Genomic DNA, 11,597 nt, shown 5'->3' with positions numbered 1-11,597 from the left:
TTATTTTAAACAACATAATGTATAATGAGTTAAGAAGATATCCATGTGTTAAATGTGAATCAAAGAATAATAATAATAAAAAAAAAAAATGAATCCATAGTAATGTAAATTAAATTGTAAATTACGTTATACTGATGAATTTTAAAATTAATTATTTTTCATAGTATATATAAATTAAAAATAAATAAATATAAATTAATTTTTTTTACAACATTTAACTATGTTGGACATTTAATTGTATACATAATAATATCACACAATTTATTATAAGTGTAGTTTATTAAGTCTACTTTATGAATAATAAATAATAATGCATAGAAAATAATATTTTTTTATTTTCACGAGATAGGTATAAACAATATTTTGTTTCAAGGTATACGGTATACTAGATATAATTACAATAATTAACACTAGTGAAAAATAATCAATATTACTTTTTAAGTAAAAATATAATGTGTGAGTAATTATGTAAAATTAATTTTGACCATGTAATTAGTAAAAGCTACTTAACCCTGTTTTTTTTTTTATTTTAAACTATTGAAATAGTTTTTAAGAAATTTCATACATTTTTCAATCAAAATATTGGATATAGTAAAAACCAATGGTTCACAATTTATACATGATAAAAAAATAATAAAATTATGTATTTTGACAAATTTTTCTCAATAAAATAAGAACAGATGAACAGATGAGAAAAATGAAGTTGGATTAAAAATTAAATTATAACCATCTTTATGTTATTTTGTAATTCAGAGTATTTTTAAATAATAATTAATTAAAAATTCAAATTTGATAAAATTATTGTAGATACAATATATTAACGACATCATTTTATAAAAATTATATGTTGTAAAAAATAATTCAAACATTTTTAAGTCTTATGGGATGCAAACAAAAATGAATACATAAAATTATAAAAAATATTACATTAATACAAATTATAAATTTAGTATTATGAATATATAATACATACCTAGGCGCGTAGCCAGGAATTTCAATGGGGGCGGGGTGTTATTAAAAATTAATTGACAAAATTATACACATAAAATTAATAACTTTATGTATACTTTAATGTACAAACGCATTACAAGTGATTAGATAATGGTTTATGAGAAAAATTGAAAATAATATTACTATTAATAAAAAAAAAAATTTTAATCTGAGTATACTAGGGCTGAGAGGGGTGTTTCTACACCTGTAACAATCCCCCTGGCTACGCGTCTGTATATACCTACTAGGTGGGAATTAAAATATAAATAGATAATAGTTTATTAAAATAAAATAACAATTTCATATTTGTAAAATAAATAAAAATTTAAAATTATGACTTAAACAATATTAATATACATAAATGATCATTTAATATTAATAGTTTAGGAATTTTATAAATTACTAATTATATGACCTTAAATACATCAAACACAAATTCTCAAGAGTATAATAACTATTAAGTCTTTTAGAGCATATTAAACATAAAATTTCAAGTGTATATTCACTATAGTCTTTCAAAACAATTAGGATAAAGATAAAAATTACTTTGGGAATGATACATTTTGAGATCAGCTCATGAATCACTGTATTTTAAAATATTATATAAACATAGTCAGACAAGTGTATCGTGTCTTAACATAATTAATCTAGCTATGAAAACATTTTTTAATTATTTAGCTAGTCTTAACAGCATTGATGATTAAGGTATGCATAATTTAAAGAATAAAATTATAACAAGTGAAAAAATACTGTATCTTATTTCACTGTCAAATACTACAATTCTTAAAATTTCACGGTTTCACATTTATTTTGAAATTATATTTTTAAGAGGACGCAACACCACATGTGTTTTTTCCGTCTTACAAGTGTGCATTGTGCAACATACCAAATTTATGCTTAGCAGATCAAGTTTAACTCTATTAGTTTAAAAATTGAGAGTGAATCAACCCATTATAAAACTTGATTGTAAGAATATTATCTGTGTTGGTATGTTGGTTTTTTACGATTATTCAATTTTTAAGTGAGTTATGAGCATTTTTAATGCTATTATACACATATAACCTACTAAAAATTTAACTATCATAAAGAACCAACATACCAATACAGATAATGTTTTTACCACCAAGTTTCATAATAGGTTGATTGCAATAGGTTGCAATGTTACATACTTGTAAGACAGAGACAACACATGCAGGTGTGATACCCTCTTAAGTTACAATAATTTATTTGTCTTTGCACGGGCATAAAAAAAAATTTAGTATATATATATAAAAAAAAAACAGCCAAATAACTATATATAAAATATAGTGTTTACAATTATACCTATGTAAAAATATATAATTCAAGACATATTTAATTAATTAAATTCAAAGTGAATGCGGAATTTTTAAGAAAATTACATCAACAAACCTAAAATTATTCACAATAAATGTTCTAAGATTGTTTATACTAATAAACTAATTTGAATTATTTTATTTATAACAATATTTTTTTTTAATTTATTACAAATTGTGGCAAAATTAATATTTTCACAATCCATAAAATGAACATAATGCTTTTAAAACAATAATAATAAATTATTTGATAGGTCGATAAACACGAATCACACACATCAATAATACTTTTTTTAATTATGAATAAGTTATCTAAAATATAAATCATAAAATAAAAATAAAAAAATAACAATAAAATAATATATATCTATACATAAAAGAGCTTTCTCTTCATTTCTTAACTTCAGACTGAAAGTGATATCATATACTTAACATTTTGCAATCATATTATTTAAAATTAAAATAATTGTCAATTAAATATAAATCAGAAATAAAATAAATTATTTAACAAGAAAAACAATAAAAATTAATCAAAACACAAAAACAAAGATGAATGAAAGTATTAAAATACTTTAAAATAATTCAAGTAAAATTATTATTAGATATTATTGTTAATCTATAGAAACAATCATGTATGTGGTTTTAACTGAATGCATTATAGATAACTTTCGTTTTTTAGGAGCAAATTTAAATTCATTTGTTTTAAAAGACCTAAATCCAATTTCACCCCAAGTTTGCATACCAAAAATTGGTATATTTGGAAATGTTTTTGCTATATGAGCATTATCTTCAATAGGCAACGAATGTCTATCTACACACTGAAACATCATTATGAATGTCTTATGAATGTTCAATTTCCCAAAAGTCTTGTTAACATACAGTGAAGTGTGTTTTAATCCTTCTAGTACTCCATCATCTGTAGTAGAACCAATGAAATCTGACACACAATGTATACCATCTCCACGAAATATGATTGCCTTCAAAACACCAGGAATATTTTTTTTTGGTGGATTATCATAATCTAAGCTCGACACATGTCCACCAGACAATGCAAATGGTTCAGACTGATTGTTAGTTACCATTTTCACAATAAACCTTATCATTCCATCAATATGTGGTGCACCAACTTTCAAAAATATTATTCCTTTTATAGGGCGTGGATCACTATAAAAAAATTCACGTATTGGTTCTTGTGTAAATGAATCGGATGTAACTACGCGTGTAAATACACTTACATCATAACTATCAGTTGTAGGCAAATAAAGAAGTGCTAGCTTTTTATGCATCATAGTCTGAACAGATATCAATTCATTTTTTTCATTTTTGTCTGGATAAATAATACCTTTAGCACCAATTGGTACAAATGTTTTAACTGATTTTGGCACTATGTCACTTCTGGGAAAGAAACGGTTATCGTTTCTATCTCGTAAACGCATACAAATTTTCGGTCTGGATCTAGAGGAAGGTCCACCAGCCATACCTTCAAAAGTAAACAATACTTTAGGTTCAATTCTTAAATCAATAAAATGTCCACTGTGTATGGGCTCTGGTCGATGATCAGTTCCATGCATATAATTTAGAGAAGCAGCTTGAATCCATGTACGTTTTTTTAACAGTATATCAGTAGCTATTTTTAATGAAGTGTTAACTTCTCGAAGTGTATTAAGATCATAATAGTTTAGATAAGACAGAACCAATTTTAAAACAGAGTACTGTTCAGAAAAATATTCACCAAAATCACCAGAATAAGGTGACTGTGGACCCACCGGAATAACTATGGACTTAGATGTGTTACTTGAATCCAATGAACAGCTGCTTGAGCTTGGCAGATCTTCCATTTCGTACATATATGCACCACCTAAAAATCGAACAAAACGATTTTGGACCCGAGTTTTACACTTAGTGTTTCAAAGGTATTTGGTAGCATAATAAATCACAGAATATTAGTTAAGTTATCTAATATATTTATGAGAGTATGTTGTTCTCACCTACTATAAGCAGTTAGGATTAGTATTGCAAATTACGTTTTCGCCAATCTCCCAAAATTTTTGCAGCGCACGTTTAACTTGATGTAGACAAATAAAACGCAGTTGACCAAACTCTCATAAATTAAAATATTCAATAATGAACGGTTTGCATTAGGTCAAAATGACATTAGAACAATATTGCATACGCCGTACAGTAATAAAAACAAAAAATAATAATTATCATAGGTATGTGTTATCACTTACATACTCACTAAAATATGTAGCGTTGTTGTTCCAAATGGCCACGGAGGAAGATTACACACTGATTTATTCCTCCAAACGCGGAGGTAAAATAATAATTAGATATAATCAATATTACCAAAGGGTACCAACCCGTTTATAATATACCTAATATATAAGATAAATAATTAAATACAATTTTCACGAACCTAATACCTACTAAGTACCTACTACCTACTAAGTAAATAATGTTCGGTAAACGATTGAATTTGTAGACATCAATCTTGCTAACAAGTATTTAACATGCGGTACAATAAAATGCAGTAATCGACAATCGTATAAGTACAGCAATTAGCAAATAAACATAGATAGGTAAGTAACGTGCGTAATATTTGTTGTTTTTAAAACTTAATGCACAAAAATACAGAAATGTGTTTGGTCGTATGAGTAGTTGCCTTGTGCTAACGTTATTTCAAAGGCGGTACGACAATGACATACTATTTTTAGTGTTCGGTGCTTATTATATAGACAATTATCAAAATGGTAGGTACCTATGTAATAAAAATGAAGATATACATACTTAGGTAGGTATGTAAGGTATGCATAAAAAAAGCTTAAAATGGATAGGTATATGAATTGATAAAATAGATTACGTTAGTTTGAACATCGGCCACACGTGCTCATAGTTTCTGAACAGTTGTGTTTTGTTTAAATTTTAGATCAAAACATGTCAATGGTGAAAAATTATGAAATACATTTTTTATTAACTTTCTTAGTAACATAAAATATTCAACGTTTTAACGAATGTATACATTTCGCGACGCAAACGAAACACGATTAGGTAACAGTGGTAACACGTCTACGAATAAAGATACGCTGACGTCTATAACACAATGAAATTCAAATAATTTAACGAAAAGCTAAACGTACATATCTAATGCCCTATGGTAAAGCAGATATGTGTGCTTAGTGTACGCTCGATGATAAAATGACTGACAAACGACTACATTATGTCCTACATTTATATAAGAATGTAAGATTAAGACCTGCAAACATTCAAGCCACGAGTAACAGTCATAATTTGTCAATATTATCATTACTTCTATAACATATTCAACTTGCTTAAAATGTTTCTACTTACCTTCGTAAGTGACAATATCTACGTAAGGTTATCGGGCCACAAAACTGCGTGTCGACGCATTATCCATTTATTCATAATATAAGTATATAACACGTAGTATAACATTACATATAAAATTAAATTATAAGCTTAGGTACCCAATAAGTCCTGGTTAAAATTATTGAATGTTGGTAATTATTAGATTATTACCTACTTATTTCAAGTCTAATTTAGAGTCCTCGACGAATCTACGACCAGAGCTTTATCTAGGACTTTATGAGACTCGGGTTGGGGGCGTAAAAGCAAAAGTAAAATATACCAATGTTATTATTAATCGGTGCATCCGAATTGCGTGCCAAAAAAATAAACATTAATACACCTCTGTGTACCTAATACACATTTTATTTAGAATAGTTACGCTCAAAATTGTTATACCTATATTAATATAAATCATAACATTCATAACTATAGGGATATTTTAGGCTATTCAAGATAGATTGCCATTCAATAATACACAGTATAGGTAATATGTATATAATATTTAGTATACAAATATTACAGCTTAAAATTTAAATATAAAATATATGACGTAATCATATTACTCAGAGTGAGAATGTTACATGATAGCTGGTAGGTAAAACGGGGTTTATTTCTGATACGGTGTGGCAATGACAGAAACCAAATTGGAGAATATGAGGATTTAGAATTTAGATGTTAATAATAGCCAGTTAGTTAACCTTAACACCGAGTATAATTTAACGTGGGTGCAGTAGAATTAGTATAAGTCGCTTATTATTTATTAGGAATACTTTTTCGACCAAGATGAAACGTGACAATTAACCGATTGTTTCTATAAAAAAAAATTAGCGATTTGTTTTATTTAGTATGAAAACAATGTATGTAAACTGTAAACAAATGAATTAATTTAGATAGTATGTAAAATATGTATTTATGGATGTCTGTTTTTTTGCGTCGAGAAACTTAATCACCATGCTTTTATAATAATAATGTTGCTCAAAGCCTTTTTTATCTGCTCTGTCTATATATTTTTCCATTTTCATTTTCCAATGTTGCACGTTCAATCTTCGAACGATCTTTCAAAATCCTTTTCTATTCAATGATTTCAATGTAAAATGAAAAACATTTGATCGAGCTACGGCATCACGTAATTTAATTTTTGAAAGCACATCAGAGACTTTAAAGACGCATTTATGTGGCTCTGACATTTTTAGATTTTCAGAAACACGAAACACTAACCACGGTTACGTACGCACACCAAAGCTGAACTAAAACGATAATAGTACCTGAAGACTAAAGAGCATATAGTAACTTACTATAATAGTAGATACGACTGTACTTACGATAAAGAAAAGTAAAAATAAACGAAATTAATTTGACAAGTGGAATTCAGTATCGATACGAACGGCAGTAAAGATAAGATAATATTTTATAGTACCATATTATAGTATGTAGTATAATAGTAGTAGTACCTTGACCCTAATGATAGTTTGAAATCAGGGGCGGACTGGCAAGGTGTGCTAGTGTGCCGTAGCACACCGGGCCGGCTCAATATATGGGCCGCCAGGCCGGGGGGCTCATGATGATTAATATTGACAATATTATATAGTATATTACTAATAAATGTATTTTTAAATTTTAAATACTAAACAGTTAAAAACTACTGCTATTGGTTGCCGGTCGGTAGGTACGAATGGTACGATACTGTTATAAGTTAATACTTCATAGTCGAATAATTATATGGTTAATAATAATATAATGTACATTGTACATTACATAATATTTCATAAACTATTCGAAAAAATATGTAGCAAAGTAGGTATTCATAAAGGAGAGTATAAACGGGTTGGGCCGGCTGTTTATTTTTGTAGAACAATGGGCCGTTTACCTCCCAGTCCGCCTCTGTTTGAAATAACCAATGTGTTGTTTCAATAATCCTATTGATTTTAAATGTTTTAATATACGGTCCCTAGACATTTGGTTTCAATGACGTGATTGTATCAATTATCGGTGTTCCTAATAAGTGGCTTCTACTCGTACTATATATTGAAATTGAATGTTAATACAGTATATTAATAATTTTAAACTAGATCCAATTTGTTATCCAAATCTACCCTCAAAGTAGAAAATTAAAGTATTTTATCGACATTTAATCATACTCATACACAAAAAAAATATATCATTGTAAAATCAATACATTTATCGTTCCACTTATAGAATCTAAAATAATTCTTAATGAATAATATGGTCTGAGTGGTGTGACAGCTAAAATTACAAAGTATACTTTATCATATATTTTAATATTTATATTACTATTATAATTATATAGTAATTAATTTTGCAATTAGTAATACTATATAAACAGGCAACAGCTTACAATTAATCTAAACATTTTGTAATTCATTGTGTATAAAAAAAAACGAGTCATAATATTTTCAAAATTATAATACCATGTCTATTAAACGCTTATATATAAAATATGAATATTTGGTGAAAATTAAAAATACTATTGTCTGTTTTATTTTTAATGACAACAAAATAAGAAATCGACATTGTCAGAAATTGGTTTTGAGTAAAAATGTAAGTTTTCCCTAAATTTTTTCGTTGTTCCCAATCATTAAGAAAAGTACTTGGCATTTTTTAGTTTTGACCTCTCTTTTTATATACCCACCAAATTCATTTTCCAATCAAAAAATATCTAAGCATTTTTTTTTGTACACACAAACAAAAACACATTATTAAATCAATATATTATTGTTGCTTCGCTCAATCTTCTAAAAACATTCATGTTTTTCCTATTATATTATTAAAATATAGTAGGTATTCGTGTCTGTGCGGCTGTACATTAAATGTATAATTCTACAAATATATTTTTTTAATATTACAGAAACCAATTAGTATTTCTGAGTGACTACCGTCTGTCTTTTAAAAGAATAAAATATAGGTACCTATCAAATAAATATCTTACAAATTGTATAATTAAAATTGTTTAGTAACGTGTCATAAATTAGTAGATATTTCAAAGAATAAATCTTCTCAAAATCATTTTACAGATATTTCAAATGCGATGACATAAATAATAAGCTAAAAAAGAAGATTGATTGAGAGTCTGTTACTGCAGCACCCTATTTTGTTTAATGTTTATTTATTGATTGAAACATAAATTATATACATTTAAAAATGTTAAGCAATATAATCATTAAACTGTTTTATAGGTCCTTAATTGTTCGAATACACGCCACATTAATTTTAAAAACGGGATTATTAATTATTATAATAGGATTCTATAATAACAAATGTATTACTATGCTAGTAATAATAGTATATGAAATATGAATAGTATGATATTATATTACATTCATAATTATTATGGAATGTTATGGGCTGTTATTATTGGATAGCGCAAGTCAATGTAACAATCAACTATAAGTATATATACTACTTTATATTCAGATATATTACCTAATTGATATTGATTATAGTTATAGCTTATAAAGTTATAACGTTATACATTTATGCATAGGTTAAGTATTAAAATTTAAAACAATTAAAATTGAGTATTATTGCTTGAAAATATCTCAAGGAAAATAAAAATTATAGTTAAATATGTATAAATATATAAACCGTAATATTTTAAGTTTACATTTTAGTCAAAAGTTTTCTGATTCTACGAAGTAATAAAATAATAAATCAATAATTTTAATCTTAATTCTTATTTAAATAAATAAAACCTATTCCATTAACTATTTTTTTGTTTAATTGTTATTCACTTATATATTTTTTTAATTATTGTTTTTATAAGTGCCAACAAACTAATAATGTTTTTATATTAATTTAATTCAAATTTTATCGATAAATAATAAAAACTAACAGTTGGCAATAATGACTTCTTAAATACTTATGAATTATTTTCATTCTCATCTATAATTATTTTAATAAAACGTATTAAATGTATTATCTGTGATTTAATTACAATAATTTATTAATATGAGTAAATTCATTTAATTTTGTCTAGTGACAATAAAAAAAGAACTCACCATAGATTATAATATAAAATATAAATTATTAAATATTAAAATATGAATAGGTTCATGAATACCTATAATTTACTAATAAATATGAATATATTAATAGGAGTTGAATTTTGATTCTTATTTTTAACTCTAACCTTTCTAACGTATCTTATATTTAATTATAATAATATCGCAAATCAATTTTCATAACTATTACTATATATTATAATGATGATTCACAACAATACAGTAATACGATTTTTCTATCATAATATCCTAGACGGTTAGGCACGTGTGTTATCTTATATTCATTCTGTATTATTACGCACAAATTCCCGCCATAGAAGATATAAATTTAACTATAAGTATTACTTAACAAAATTTATAATAACTATAATAATATAATGTTTCTTAAATATTTGTGTACCGAAGTAGTCTCGTTTCATCGCTTCCTCCGTGTATTTATTATTTAATACCAGGTCACCGGTAAAGTAAAACTATACTATAAATACATAATATAAAGCTCCCCATAAGTTGTTAATTTCTCAATTAAAAAATTTACAAAAATCTATAGTCATATTATGTTTACAAAATTTTAAAAATATTCAAATTAATTTGCAATAAGAAATTAATAAAACATTTTATTTTTATATCTATTCTAAGGTTTTAAAATTGAATACAAGATTCCTCTACTGTAGTTCATATTGAAATCATAAAATCTAAAGAATATGTAAAGACAATGATTTATTATAGATGTTTTAAGTTAAAATTTGGACGAAATTACTTATGTAAATGATAAATAACATGTTATAATTCAAAAACATTATTCGTGGGAATTTAAAATCGTTTATATATATTATACTACTATACGCAATGACATTTTTTATTTATTTTTATAGTATTATCTACTTATACTATAAATCTATTTTTACAAAAAGATGTTATTATATCATATTAGTAGCTCACTCAACTTCTAATTATAGCAGAGCGGAATCCATATAAAAACGTACCTTCTTAAAATGTAATAATTTATCAAAATATATAACATCCATTCCTATAGTAACCTATACTCTATGATGATAGGTACACACGAGTACACGACTCTAAAGTCTTACTGTACAGCAACTTCAGAATTTTTAGATGGCTTTTTTAAACATATATTTTTTTGATTTTAAATGCTTTAAATCGCAAATCCGCCGAACCTTGTTAATAAGTATACCCTGATCATAGTTTATAAGTATTTCTGTAGAATTTGATTGATTAGTTAAGTACCTACATAATAAGTAATAATATTTCAAGTTTGAATATAATAATGAAAAGATAATTTATTTCAAATTCAAAATCACCTAGAACCATGGTTATATTTCTCAATAATAATTTAAAAAATAGTTCAATGTATAAGAAGGTAGTTAAAATTGGTTTCACCATTATTATAGTTAAATTTAATCGTTTTTCTAAAGTTTTTAGTCATGCGTTCACTGGGACACGACAGTAGGGAATTTGAAAAATTACTTAATATATTTAAGTGCTATCTGTTGCTCAATTTAGGTAGAATCAATTGATAGAAATTCATAAAACTTTTTAACCACTAACTAAAGTACGAAAATTGTTTGCTAAAAAAAACCTCATACAAGAAAAAACGTTATTGTAAAACAGAATTATCTTGGTTCAAGTTATTGATATATGTATTACAATATTTTCGAATTTTAAAACAAAGATAAATCATCTCGCATAAAAAAAAAATAACAATTCTGAACAGAGTTCAGACTTCAGACTATTACAGAGTGTTTATGACGTAAATAAAGTAAGTGGTGAGATGAAATAACCAACCTTGTATACCCACGCTTCGACCGTTTTGTATTTTTTTTAAATTCGACTATATCGATATGGAACATTAAACAAACTTTACACTTTA

The 11,597-nt window shown here is 25.9% G+C and overlaps 1 protein-coding gene across 1 annotated transcript; it reads right to left on the bottom strand.

Moving 5' to 3' along the window:
• Window positions 1-315: 315 nt before the first annotated feature.
• On the bottom strand, window positions 316-4,734 carry LOC132927146 (uncharacterized). Its single transcript, XM_060991608.1, has 2 exons — window positions 4,313-4,734; window positions 316-4,182 (listed from the first exon to the last, which is right to left on the bottom strand). The coding sequence occupies exon 2, from the start codon at window positions 4,169-4,171 to the stop codon at window positions 2,936-2,938; it is 1,236 nt and encodes a 411-aa protein (XP_060847591.1). The 5' UTR covers window positions 4,172-4,182; window positions 4,313-4,734; the 3' UTR covers window positions 316-2,935.
• Between the last annotated feature and the right edge of the window lie 6,863 nt (window positions 4,735-11,597).

This window comes from Rhopalosiphum padi, chromosome 3, assembly GCF_020882245.1.
Source record: "Rhopalosiphum padi isolate XX-2018 chromosome 3, ASM2088224v1, whole genome shotgun sequence".
NCBI lineage: Eukaryota > Metazoa > Arthropoda > Insecta > Hemiptera > Aphididae > Rhopalosiphum > Rhopalosiphum padi.
Note: the sequence above shows the minus strand (reverse complement) of the source record. Positions and strands in the feature narration are given on the sequence as shown.